This window comes from Diabrotica undecimpunctata, chromosome 4, assembly GCF_040954645.1.
Source record: "Diabrotica undecimpunctata isolate CICGRU chromosome 4, icDiaUnde3, whole genome shotgun sequence".
NCBI classification, from domain to species: domain Eukaryota; kingdom Metazoa; phylum Arthropoda; class Insecta; order Coleoptera; family Chrysomelidae; genus Diabrotica; species Diabrotica undecimpunctata.
The window spans coordinates 14,682,750-14,696,888 of record NC_092806.1 but is presented as its reverse complement, the minus strand read 5'-3'; the positions used below and the strand labels follow the sequence as shown (position 1 = coordinate 14,696,888).

The following is a 14,139-nucleotide window of genomic DNA, read 5'->3' as shown; positions in this document are numbered from 1 at the left end:
AACCTGGAAAACCTGAAGCTGGGTTTCAAAAACCTCCTGTCGTCTTCGTAGAAGCTGGTAGTAAAACAAAAAGAATATCTAGAATCTTGATGTAAAAATGAAGTACTACAAAGATCTTTAATCTACAGAAATGTTCTTTACGCTGAAATCAAGGCAAATGATCTTCTGTGTCCGATTCATAGTAATTTGGATTACGTTTTGAGGATTATCCGACCTGGCTTTGCATTTGGGCAGCAATTAAATTATTTATATCCACTTCATTCTCTTCGCCTGAATCTTCATCAGTTACTATAATCAGCTGTATTATTAGATGGTAATAAGGTCATCGTGTCACCACTTATTTCGTCGTGTTAAGTCATCGCCAACACTTCATGATTGGCAAAAAGTTAATATTACGAACTCAGAAAAAATAACCTACCTTGCCAATTTGACTTCGTATTTGCTTCTTTTTGGGCAACTCGAAACTAAAACTTAACAAACCATGAGATACCTTCTTGAAAATCGAAGTGCTCGTCTATTCTTTGCTACGTGTAGTATTATACTAACCATAAAAGTACAATTTTCCGGCTTGTCGAATGTTCAGGCGTGATAAGCTTGAGCAAGTTTGAAGCGTCCAACATATAGGTTATTAGGCATATCTGGATTAAGATAAAAAATATATTTGATTGAAAATGATGATCTGTTGCAACTTCTGACAGTGCTTCTAGAAATATCATCTTTATCATATCTAAATAAAAGAGGAGAAATGATGCAGCCTTGTCGACCTAGTTTAAATATAGAAGACACATACGCAGATAGAGAAATGCAGAATTTTTTTAACAAATTTCACAATTTCTGGAGTAAATGACATAGCGTCATGTACTTTATATATCACATATAGTAGACAATATACACTAATGTGTTCGCGCGTTGACTACATAGCCGCTGGAATATTTGAAAATACTTCTATTTTCCAGAAACAAATTTCTGTTACAATAAATTCTTATTCCGATGCAATTATTATTGTCACACGTGATTTACTCGATTTTATAAACGCTTCATTGAAAATTTACTTAATTATTTTTCTTTCATCCTATTCTAGGATTTACCTGTTGCAAATACAAAAATGAGCGAAGTTTCCTTCAAAACAATTAAAACGTCCAATATACCACCGGCAATTACGCAACCAAACAGACCCTCGAGTAGGCATAAACACAAACACACGGATATGGTTACTCAGAAAGTGGGCAGCGTTGACAGGAAACCAAGAAAAAGAAGAACGATGGAGAAAGTCGGAGCGAGTGTGGTAAGATTTTTATGTCTCTATTAATATTTTAGAACCGAACAAAATCTTCTGAAGGAAACTTATTGTAAACAGAGGCTTTCCGGTTCACTCCAGATCAAACCTATATTCCTAAAATATAATATCTTTTCCTATCCCATCCTAATACCATATTATCTTTTCCAGATGATTCACCTGTTCTTAAATGGTTTTGTACAAGCCGGAATAGTTGGGATTTTACTTTTTTTGTTAGATATAATTATAAACTCTGAACAATACGGTTTCCAAAATTATATATTTAGCTCTTAGTAGTAAATTTTATGAATAATATCTGTAGTTTTATTGTGTTATAGTTATTTTTTATTTTAATTATAATAATTTCCAACCCGTTAGTAAACTATGTTACAACCGAAGACAGTTAAAAAAGAATAATAATTTCTAAAATAAATTCAAACTACGGGATGACCCTAATTTTATGCTCGGTAGTGTAGTTAGCTCCTTCAGTTTCACATCATTTGATTACTTATGTTTAATAGTAGTAATTTTTGTATTCATAATTCATATTTGTAATTTTAATATAAAGGAAGAACGTCAGAAGATGCTCGAAGAAATCGCCGCCAATCGGGCAGAACGACACAACAAAAGAAAATATCAGAGAAAGTTGCAAACCGAACAGTTTCTTAAGAGTATGCAAATGCTTCAAGCGAACGCCAAAGCAGATTCGCAACCGTTTGAAGATTATGCGATCTTTTTATATCGTCAAACGGCGCCTAAGTTTGAAGATAGGGTTAAAGACTTAGAGAAACAGTTTACTTATGTTCCTGTAAGCAGTGTGATGTTAACCACTAATCTGTTTGTGTTGTGTTCTACTAAAAATGTTAGTCTTGGAATTAATGTTATTGTAGCAAATATTATTTAGATTTTTTTTATATTTTTACTTACTATAAAGAATCGACATATACTAGTACTTACACAACTGATGTTTAGACGGTGAAATATACTTATAATTAAACCTTTTTAATATGTCTTCTTTGGATATTGATGCTATTACGAAAAAAGACGATATTCATGAAACTTTGCATGCTACTAGAATGATACATAACGCATCTGATATTTTTGTTACTAATCTACTGGTTCCATCAAAAATGGCCTCAATTTATTTATTTATGTGTTTAAATGATACACCCTGTACCTTTTTGCAGGTTTTAAAAGAACTAAGGCATAGGTAAATTTATTTACTAAGGCCAATAAGAATAATATTTTAAAATCACTTCAAATGTTCAAAATGCTCGTCATCCACCTCCTGACAATGTGCAAGCCTAATAATAAATTCGTGTGTCACCCTTTCCAAGACTTAACCACTTATAAGTTCACATTCATCAATAATTCCTTGTCTCAAATCCTACATGTTGATCGCCTAATGTAAACACGTGATTTTAATGACCCCAAAGAAAAAAATCTAACGTTTTAAGATCCGGCAAACAAATAGGCCTATCTATTAATCATCTATGTCCAATCAATCGATTTGGATAATTCGCATTCAAAAATCTCTTAATCCGTTAATAATAGTGGGAAAGTGCTCCTACTTGTTGAAACCAAAAATTTTGTGATAACTGGCCATTCTTTTGAGGTACAGAAATAATTTGGTATTTATTAAATCTATATACTTATCACCAGTCAAGTTTCCGTTTAAGAAAAATGGGCTTCTAAGTCTATTTTGGACAATTCCCGTCCAACCATTCAACTTTTTTTGATGTTGGATATGTGCTTCATGAATACAATGAGGATTCTCATTTGACCAATACCGAGAGTTATGGCGGTTAACTGTTCCATTAAAAAAAAAAGTTGCAAAATGTTCGTCGTCATGACAAATTTCCATCACGTCTGACAATTATTGAACCAATAGTGACAAAGTCACCAATGAAGAAGTACTACGGATGATTACCACAACCGCGGATTTGGTCAACATCGTGAAGGGCCGTACACTGCAGTACTTGGGACATATAATGAGAAAGAGGAATATCCTGGCTTGTTAACCTATGAGCATGGTATAGAAAGACCTCAACAGAGCTATTCCGTATAGCAATCAACAAAGTCATCATAGCCAGAATGATCGCCAACGTTCGGAACGGACAGGCACCCAAGAAGAAGAAGTTAAAATTAATATTTTTATTGGTCTTAGTATATAATTTTACCTATTCTTTAATTGGAAAATGATTTATTTCTCGTGTTTTTTTTTTATTTTTCTACCAAACTTGGTATGTATGAATTAGGAATAACAATTTTTTTAATCTGCACAAATATACAGGGTGTCCCAGTTAAATTAAATAACTTGAGAGTGTATTTCCGGTGAAACCGGAAGTAGAGTAGTAATAAAAAAAAGTATGGCATCAGATGCGTTGTGTCATTTTACTTGATTGCAAAGTTTCATGTATACCGTCTTTTTCGTTTCAAAAATATTTACTGGGTTCCATACTTTATCCTAACTCTGTATAACATATGTTCTTATATTATTCTATTTTTTCTATTACTTTCGTTAATTTTTCACTGTCTTTTCCCCTGCTTCAAACAATTTTGGAAAAAAACAATTTTTCATCAACAGTTCAAGAGACTATTAAAATGATTTTGATGAATCTGTATGGGTTATTCTACAGAATAAATAGTAACAGATAATTTGTTACGATTCCTCTTTCTTTCAAATTATAAAGGTTTGATTGATATATTAATTTTTCCTCGTTTTTTACTACTGTCTATATTATATACACTGTACTTGATATATTCCTTTGGGAATTATCCTTCGTTATATTTTCTGTTTTTTTCCTTATTTTCTGAGTCATTATTTTAGGTGCGTTATTGCACTCCATACTTCCTGTTTTGAAGGAATTCTAAAGCTGTATTGTTGATTGCCGTTGAGGTGGCGTTTTAGATAGTGAATTTTGGTCTATGGTCAGTTCTGTGGAGTTGTTCTTTGAAGTATTCAGCTCTATTGCGTGTTTCTTTCTTTGTATTGTCTGTATATTTGTTGTTGTTTTGTCAGTCCTTACGTATTTTAAGACTAGGTTTATTTTCTTATTGTTTGGTTACTTGTAATTGGTAAGTAAGCAAGTAAGTAAGTTGGTAAATACTAAGTTTCTTTTGTGCAAGTACTTTTCCTCCATGTGTATTCTGTTTTTTGGATACTCATTTGCTCCATAAATACATATTCTTAGTTTTCTGGTAATGTTCTCAAATTATATAACATCAAACCAGCCTTTGCGTATTGGTATTTCCTATTCCAGCTAGTGATGTGCTGTTTCTTATTTTTCCTAGACATGCTCCTCTTTGCAGTAATTATACTCTCAATGATTGGTTTTTTTTATATAGTCTTTATGTAGTTTATATAGTCTTGAAATATTTCCAATATTTAGGATTTTTTGGTTAGTTTAACGTTTTGTCAAGTTGTTTTGACGCCTTTTGTAGTAGACACTCTTGAGATGATATTTTTGGTATCAAAATTTTTGAGAACATATTTTCTCTTATAGTCACTAAGAGACCAACTTCAACATTTGATATTTCTTTTTACTCATTTATACATAACCTAATAAGTAACTTGCATGTTTGTACATAAAAAAAAAACAAAAGAATCTCTACTGATACCAATTATTATGTTAATAGGATCAAGAGAACCGCCCTAGTCAATTCAATCGAGGAATGGGAAAAGACGAAGACATAGCAGCTAAAATAAAGAGTTTGGAAAGTAAGTTTGGACACAGACAATCAGTAGACAAAAAGCCTAAAGACTTACTTAGGGCGATAGGCAAAATCGAAACCTCGGATTGGAATATTAAAGAAATAGAAAAGAAGATTCTGGAAAATAAGTTGGGAAAACCGTCGAGGGCTGTCGATAAGGAAAAAGTTCCAAAATGGAGTAAAGAACAGTTTTTGGCTAGACAGAACAAGATGGAACAAAAACATTTGGAGAGGCAAACGAGTGAGGAGGGTAAGTAATTAGAAATCAATATAAATAGCGTATTAATTCGTTCAGAAATCGTCAATATATTGATAAAGAATTTGTTATAATAATTGATTTGGTAGTGACAACGAAAATTATACAAGCTAACCTTAATTTCTGTTTATAATATATAGCTAAATGTTTGTTTTATTTACAGTAAAAATATTGATATATGTTTTTAAATAGATCGAAAAACACACGTTAAATAAATAAATAAAATTGATTATGAAAATATTCATATACAAAGTACTTATTTAATGTTATTGCTATTTACATGGTGTTTTTCTACTTTAGTTAAATTTGCTGAAATCGATCAAAGCATTAAAAACTTGGATCAAAAATTAAAAGAAGGTACAGCAAGAGAATTAGGACAAAACAAAGTGGCATCTATCACGGAAAAATTAGTCGGTAAAATTCCAGCGGAACAGAAACCTCCAGAAAAAGTAAGTTAAAAAATTTGCATTAGTTTATTTTTTTCTAATATGTTTTTATTATAATTTTAACTTGCAAAAAAACTTAATAGTTGCAAATCAAAAACTGATTAACTATATTTATTTTTATATTGTAGATTTGTTTATAATTACATAATATAGATTAATTTAAATTATATTAAAATCAACTATTAAGACCATTTTATATGTTGTTGATTTGAAGGCTAATACGACTATAGTATTTTCAAAAAAATCTATTTTTGTACCACCTAAATATTGCCTTGGACATTCTAAAATAAAGGAAAAGTGTTTTATATTTTTTAAACGTGCAATATCAGGAGCTTATTCTCCTCAGAAAAATTATATGCAATTTTGTAAATGGGTAGAATGTCTACAGGATGATATCGAGTATAAGCGATACACAAGACATGAACAATATGCCGCCAAAAGTTACGAAATGTTCTTTTATGCGGGAAATGACAACACCACCATCCACTAATATTTTAAAAAATTGGAAAGATGCATTAGAACTTAACTTTGCAGTTACTTTTCAGTTGTTTAGTAATTGAAAATTCTATGTAGTGCTGCGAGGTACAGCTGCGACTATCATCTGAGGAGGACATGTATTTTTGTGCAGTGAGATTGGAAAACCATATAAAACCAATCTCTCCCTGTTCTGGAAAAAAGATGATGGTACAATACCCATAAGGGTAACCTCAAGGCGATTTGCGTACTCGTCTTGAAGATCTCACTACATTGTTTTATTGTAAAATGAACTTAAGGTGAAGATTTGGGTGGGTTGGCAGCTTCGTACGTTTCCGAAAGATGGACAGTTCGTTTTTAATATATTTTGGACTGTAATATTCTGGCCCCGAATTATTTTAAGTGTGAACTCCTATTCTGAGAGTTTATTCTTCTGGTTATCGTTGGAATATTGGAAATATTTTTCGGCGCTTGAGGACTTTTTTATTTAAGCGGGTCTTAGAAGTATGTGTGTCATTGATTTGTATTCGGTGACTGTGTGTGGTTTTGTCAGTGTGTTCGAGAGATTTGGAAGTATATTACCTGATCCCTCCGCCAACTAATAGAGGCGAAGGGAGCCATTTCGCACCGTATATAAACTTGCCTGTTCAATTTAAGGTTCTCGTAAAAAGGACTCCGGGGTAAACGTACCTCTTTACCAACAGATGGAGGTGACAACGATTTTTTACAGAATTGATGATTTTACTCGATTGTGCAGAGTATCTGAATACCTTTTGTTTTACTTGTATCTAGAGTTATTCTACACTTATTGCACCAGTTTTCGACAGGTTAGGAGATTTTGTGCTCTTAAGAAAGCACAATCTGAGTTGTATCTTTTGGTATTGACCGCAAGGGCAGTGTCGTCTGTGTATAAGAATTGTAGAGCAAGAATTGGATACGGGGTATCAGTATTTTTGAGATCGCTATTGTATACTTCATATAAAAAATAAGTTAGAATCGACTACTTGAGTGAACCTGCTTTGTGAGTGAAGAGCGTAGAAATCTGATCGTGAATTTTGACTTTCACAGTTGTCACTATGGTTTTACAATCTTAAAGAATTGTAAGCAAGCCAGTGTGTATTAGCTTTTTAATGAGTCCGTCATACCAGAACTGATCGAAAGTCTTTTAAAGATAAAGGAACATGGCTATGGCGATATTATTGTCGTTGATGGGTTGTGTGACAATGGTGATTAGGTCTAACAATTCATTTGTAGTTGTGTGACCAGATTGGAATCCATATTGATATTCAGGGATGATTTTAAGCGTGTCGTGGAAGCATGTAAGTCTTTTCTTAAGAATGCATTACAGAATCTTTCCGAATGCGTTTACTATTTTCCAGGGAGCGGAAAATAACTGCATTTTAGATATGTATTGATAATTTTTGTCAGTTGGGGGAGATGCTCTCAAGAAGTTGTTTAAAAGGTCTACTCAAGTCATCAGAAATCAGTGGAGTTGTTTGATGGTTAAGTTTATAGGGTCTGTGGGTTGGCTTGAACCGAGAAAGGAGTTGTAAGGTGTGTATTTTTCCGATATATTTTCTGTTTTGAGCTTAAATTCACAATCGAACATCGTATTTTCGGGGTTTGACAGTATTTTTCGGGGTTTGAAAGTCCAGTGGTGGGTACCTGATGTGTTTCTCTTGAGTATCTCTATTTATATTCTCGAGATTACTTCGGATTTGACAAGCGACAGCGAAGTTAATAGGTTTCAGTATGTATACGTAACAATTCACAGAACATTAAAGATCAAGAAATAATACAATAATAAAACTTCACAAGACTGGTGTTATATGGATGTGACAGCGGGTAATGGCGCTGAAACATCTAGAACTCTACTCTAAACTCTAGGATCCTAGTAAGTCAAATGAGGTTTCTTAGAAGAGTGAAAGGTATTCCAAGAATTGTTAGACAAATAAATGAAGAAGTAAAACAAGAAGACAGACATAACTTCAAAAAGAAACTAAAAAATACAGAACAGAATGGAAACAAAAAAGACCTGATACCTTCTTTGCGATGGATCGATCTTGTTGATTCTGTTTATGACAGCGAATATATGGGAGGAAATTTACAAGTATTGTAGACTTCCGAGCGTCACATCAAAATAGGAAAGTTCGTGATTGAGGTTGTCTGGTTCAGAAATAGACCAATGGAAGAGAGAATCACAGACAGAATTCTTTTGGGTTGGATGGTAGCGTGATGAAATATATAAAACATGCCAACAGACAGACCGCGTGGTAATAGCAACTCCCCTATAACATCTAAAGGGACATAACAGTGATCAATGATCGGCACGGTCAGCTACATGAGAGTTAGATACGAAAAAGATACAGTTAAACACGGAAAACGTTTAGTCTGAATTTGGCTGAAGAAGCCTTCTATTAAATTCTAAATCTTTGTTTTTCCCTTTACTTATTTACGAGAAATGTTATATATATATATATATATATATATATATATATATATATATATATATATATATATATAAATATATATTTAAAATACATGTTTAAGTAAGTATTCTATTAAACATTCTAGACGAATCGTCAGCCAGCTTTACCAACGCCCAATAATTCCGAATTTTGCCACTTCTGCAAGAAGCGTGTCTATCTTATGGAACGGCTGTCTGCAGAAGGAAGGTTCTTCCATCATGGGTGCTTTAAGTAAGTAATTTTGAATGATACATAATTATTTTTTGTGTTTTAAGATAACTGACAGCCAGAAAATGTAGGTAATATAATTCTATAAATTTCTTTATTATTAAAGGTATTTATATTTTTGGTACTATAAATACGCACATTTTCTGATGAAATTTGGCATCGTTGTTGACCACAAGAAACTACTGTAAATTCAAGGTGAGAAGTTTGTATGATCTGTGCGAGAGGTATGTATGACATGTGCTGGAAAATGTGCAATGCACACCGATTGAGGATGGGTCTCAGAAATACTTAATAAATTATAATGTTTATCAACCAATCATTCAAGGTAAAATTAACTCTAAAAGTGGACCTGACAGAAGAACATGGTGGCTAAAAAACTGCACCTAATACTAAAATTTTAACAGATTGTATGAATGTCGTCTGTAGGCATCTCTGTATTTACATCTGCTTCTTCTTTGTGTGCCGTACTTGTATTCAAGCGTTGGCTATCGTCATATTGACAAACTGATGAAATGATTCGCGGTCGGCAGCTAGATGAAACAGTTCCTCGACCGTTCGACCTGTCCATTGTCTAATGTTACGCAGCCAGGACAGTTGTTTTCTTCCGACTCAACGTTTTCCTTCGATTTTGCCCTGAATGATTAACCGGAGTAAGCGATATTTAGGTCCTCTCATTATATGACCGAAATATTGGACCTTTGTCATTTTGATAATGTTGATCAATTTTCGCTCTTTGTGCACGGTCTCTAGCACGCGCTCGTTAGATATGTGTGCTGTCCACGGGATTCTGAGCATGCGACGGTAACACCATAACTCAAACGCTTGTAATTTGTTAAGATTTTTTATTTTTGTTGTCCAGGTTTCACATCCATAGAACAAAGTGGACCAGACGTAGCACTTCAATACTCTTAGACGTGTGGTCAACGACAGACTTCTACAGCATAATACAGAACGCCAGTTAATAAAGTTTTTCCGTGCGAGTTCTATTCTGGTCGAAATTTCCTCGTCTCTTTCAACCCTGCAGTCAATCCAGCTACCCAGATATCTAAAGTGTTCCATCCTTTCCAGGATTTTGTTATCTAATCTTAGTACTGAGTCTTCAATATTAATTTTTCCGACCACCATCCATTTTGTTTTTTTTTGGGTTGATTGTTAAGCCCTTTTCAGTGCATTCGTTGTTTACAGCATTCAACAGGGTTTGAAGATCTTCTAGACTTTCTGCCATTATTGCGGTGTCATAGGCGTATCTGATGTTGTTAATAATTTCACCACCGATCTTAACACCTTCGCGGCGATTATTTAACGCTATTTCAAAAACTGGTTCAGTGTATTTACATGTTTTCATGTAAATACAGAGATGTAAACACTTATGATTAAGTTATACCCTAACATCTGAAAAAATCACAGGCTGTAAACAAACAAGTGAAATTTTTCTAAAATGTGGTTTAAATTTATTTAATTTTAATAATTTATTTACATCATTTTTATAAGGTTTGTGACATAATCTGTAAAAACGTGAAGCTTTTTCAAAGATGTTTAAATGTAATTAATTTTAATAATGAGATATTTATATCATTTTACAAGGTTTGTTTTTACTTTTAGATGTCAGTATTGCAATGTTCAGTTACGGCTTGGATCGTATACATTCGATCGAGATGGTTTATACGGATACAGATTCTTCTGTTTACAACACTTCGGAATGGTAAGAGAAGAATCACCAGCCAAAGTAACGAGAGCACCTTCAACGAAGCGGGTCGATAGAACCAGTCCAGATAAGAAATCTTTGGGCATCGCTGGAGTTGACTTACTCGATAAAGGTAAGTGTTGCAGTTGTCTTTTACGACATTTTCTATTATTGAAAACAAATATTTTGTTTTAGTGCAAACACCAGAACGAATTGAATTTTCAAACTTATCTTCTGGCCATGTGTCATCAGATCAAGAAGATTCTCTTAATCAAATTGATGAAGATGAATGGACTGATAAAAACTTCGGTGCTTCTTGTGCGGAAATGGAGGATAGTGACGAAGCTTCCTCTAGTTTCAGGTAAATAAATTTTAATAATTCTTTAGGTACGTCAATATTAGGGAATATCGTTACACGTTAGTTACAGACTTTTATTTAAAAAAACGGTGTCCATTAATTACTACAAAAAAATGATTTGAAAATTCAAATTTTCATCAATATCAGTCCTCCATTACAGTTACAAAATTCCCACGATTCTCAAAATGAAAACCGAAAAAGTCCGGCCCACTCGATGGTTCTGTAAAATGATTCTTATAGCCCAATCATGAAAACCTATGGTTACATCTCATTAAATTAACATGAAATATTACCTGCTCTCTTACTCACTCTATATACTGTTCTTTTTTAGACTATATCTCTCTTTTCAGCTAAACTTTTAACCAAATATGTTCCCATGTATAAGGATTACAATCTTAAGTGATAATATTCTTATCAAATACATTTTCAAAGCGTATCTTTAAGATTCTATCTATATTATACTTTAACATTTTGGCGAATTAACTGAAACTAGGCTGAAATATTGCAAAGTTACAATAATTAAATCAAACATTACATTTTAGTGACCCTGACAGTGATGATGAAGGTGCCTACGATGATGCTTTAGAAGAACCTGTTACAAAAGAAGGTACTTTGAAATGGGCTGAACGATGGAAGAATAGTTATTCGAGAAAAAAACGGAATTCGCATTCGGATGAATACAGCAGTAGTGATCAGTCGAGTTATTATGACAGTTCAGACGGTAAGTACAGCGATTTATACACGATGTAATATATGCATTCCCCTATATACGCTTCTTTCGTAAAAATCTAGAGCAGGCTAAGGTTAAATAGTAAATAATATATTTTTTTCTTTTTATCTAGACATGACTGTCTCTTTTTCAATGTGCTTCCAGTAACTTGTCGTTCCATTGTTTTTGTGGTCTTCCTACTGATCGTCTTCCTATTGAGGAACCGTCTCTTTCCGTCTTTTCTACTCTATTTGTTGTCATTCGGCTTATATGATCGTTCCATTCTACTCTTCTATTTCTTACCCAGTTCTTGATGTTCTCCACCTTGCATCTACGACGTATCTCTGTACTTCTAGCTCTGTCCCATAGTGTTCTACCATCAATTTTTCTAAGTGTTTTCATCTCTGCTATTTGTAACATTGTTTTTGACCTCTCTGTGTCAGGTCGTGTTTCTGCAGCGTATTGGTCTGATGACTGTTTTGTAAATTCTGCCTTTCATTTCTTTCACTATATTTTTATTTCTCCATATTGTTTCATTCAGGTAGCCTGCGGCTCTATTTGCTCTATTCACTTGATCTTCCACTTCAGTTTCGAGCTTTCTGTAGCTAGATAATGTGATGTCTAGATATTTAAACTCCATAACTTGTTCTATTTTCTGACCTTCCAGCTCCAATTTACATCTTAGTAAATTTGCTGTTATAGCCATGCATTTTGTCTTTTCTGGGGAAATTAACATGTTAAATTTTCTGGTGGTTATATTAAATTGGTGCATTTTACGTTATAAATCATCTTCACTTTGAGAGAGTAGTATTGCGTCGTCTGCATAGCAGATTATTTAAAGTTGTTTTTCTCCCATTTGGTATCCTTTTTAGTTCTTACTTTTTTTATTATTTTATCCATAATAAGGTTGAACAATTGAGGACTCAGGGAATCTCCCTGTCTTATCCCATTGCCAGCTTCAATAGGGTCAGTTAGTTCTTTTTCTACTTTTACTTTTATTGTGTTGTTTTGGTAGATATTTTCGTTCGTTTTGATTACTCCTAAACGTATCTCTCTTGCGTACAATAAGTGGATAACGTCCTTTAATTTGACCAGGTCAAATGCCTTCTTAAGGTCCACGGGATAACGTCCTTTAATTTGACTAGGTCAAATGCCTTCTTAAGGTCAACAAAACATAGATATGCCGGTTTGTTGTATTCTAATGGTTTCTCTTGCACTTCCTCATTATAAATATAGCGTCGGTGCATGATCTTCCCGACCTAAAACCTTGTTGTTCTTCTACTAATGTTATAATTTCATTAAGTTTATTTGATATCACTTTGCTTGACAATTTTAGTGTTGTAAACTAAACTAAACTGTCCTCTGTAATTTTCAGGGTCCGATTTGTCTCCTTTTTTGACGAGAGGTATTAGGGTGCTTGATCTCCATTCTCGAGGAATTCTATTTTGTTCTATTATTTTTTGGAATAGTTTTAGTAGTTGTTTGGTCAGATCTGGTCCTCCGTACTTTAGGAGTTCGTTGGGTATTCTGTCCTCTCCTGGTGATTTTCTGTTTTTAATTTACTTGATGCTTCCTTTACCTCTTCCTCCTCAATTTGTAAATAGTCAGTTATTTAAATAGGTACGATATTTCATTTTGTCTGGTATATTGCAGTTCTATACAATACTAGATTTAAGTCGTTAAATTCTGTGTGTGTATTGTTTACCGGTGTAAGAAATATTAGAAAGTCGTAAATAATGAAATGTATATGATTTTATGGTCGGTCAGATAGCCAAGCGGGCTGGGCGGCCGGTTCTCATTCGCTTCACTGTGAGTGGTTCAGTGGATGTGAGTTCGATCCCCAGCTCGGTGTACAGAAAAAAAAAGGCTAACGCACCAGTTTAAAATTCTAAATGAATCTGCGACTTAGTCTAGAATATTCTGGTGTCTGATCGGCCTATGGTGGAGCAGTACGGCAAGAGATAAGGGCTTGCTGCTCGATGATACTCCTCCATAGATCCCTACCGGAAGGGCGTACCGCCTAAATACCGCCAAAAAATAATTTATAAATACGTTCGAATTATCGGGTAAAGTGGTCTGTAATGAAAATCTTTCTTTTTTCTGAGATACTCAATATTTCGCCATTTATTTAATAGGTTCCTCAGGAGTAAACTAAAACAATTTGAACATTACAAAAAATGGCGTACAAATACATTTTAAAACACTCATAAATTTTAAATACTTTTTAATTTCTGTGAGTGTTTTAAAATGTATTTGTACGCCATTTTTTGTAATGTTCAAATTGTTTTAGTTTACTCCTGAGGAAGCTATTAAATAAATGGCGAAATATTGAGTATCTCAGAAAAAAAGAAAGATTTTCATTACAGACCATTTTACCCGATAATTCGAACGTATATATATATATATATATATATATATATATATATATATATATATATATATATATATATATATATACATATATACATTATATATAATTTTAAAGAAAAACAATAATTCTTGGCAGAACTCAACACAACTATCAGT

At 33.4% G+C, this 14,139-nt stretch overlaps 1 protein-coding gene across 9 annotated transcripts in view; it reads left to right on the top strand.

Moving 5' to 3' along the window:
* Positions 1 to 14,139, top strand: part of Mical (Molecule interacting with CasL) — a 148,509-nt gene that overhangs the window by 93,810 nt on the left and 40,560 nt on the right. For 8 of the 9 annotated variants that reach the window (XM_072528973.1, XM_072528971.1, XM_072528965.1 and 5 more), the window contains 8 exons: positions 1,082 to 1,285; positions 1,845 to 2,084; positions 4,916 to 5,240; positions 5,547 to 5,695; positions 8,741 to 8,865; positions 10,465 to 10,679; positions 10,742 to 10,907; positions 11,447 to 11,625. In XM_072528973.1, coding sequence (XP_072385074.1) covers positions 1,082 to 1,285; positions 1,845 to 2,084; positions 4,916 to 5,240; positions 5,547 to 5,695; positions 8,741 to 8,865; positions 10,465 to 10,679; positions 10,742 to 10,907; positions 11,447 to 11,625 — 1,603 coding nt within the window. The remainder of the gene's footprint in view (positions 1 to 1,081; positions 1,286 to 1,844; positions 2,085 to 4,915; positions 5,241 to 5,546; positions 5,696 to 8,740; positions 8,866 to 10,464; positions 10,680 to 10,741; positions 10,908 to 11,446; positions 11,626 to 14,139) is intronic. The other variant, XM_072528972.1, reaches the window with a different exon arrangement.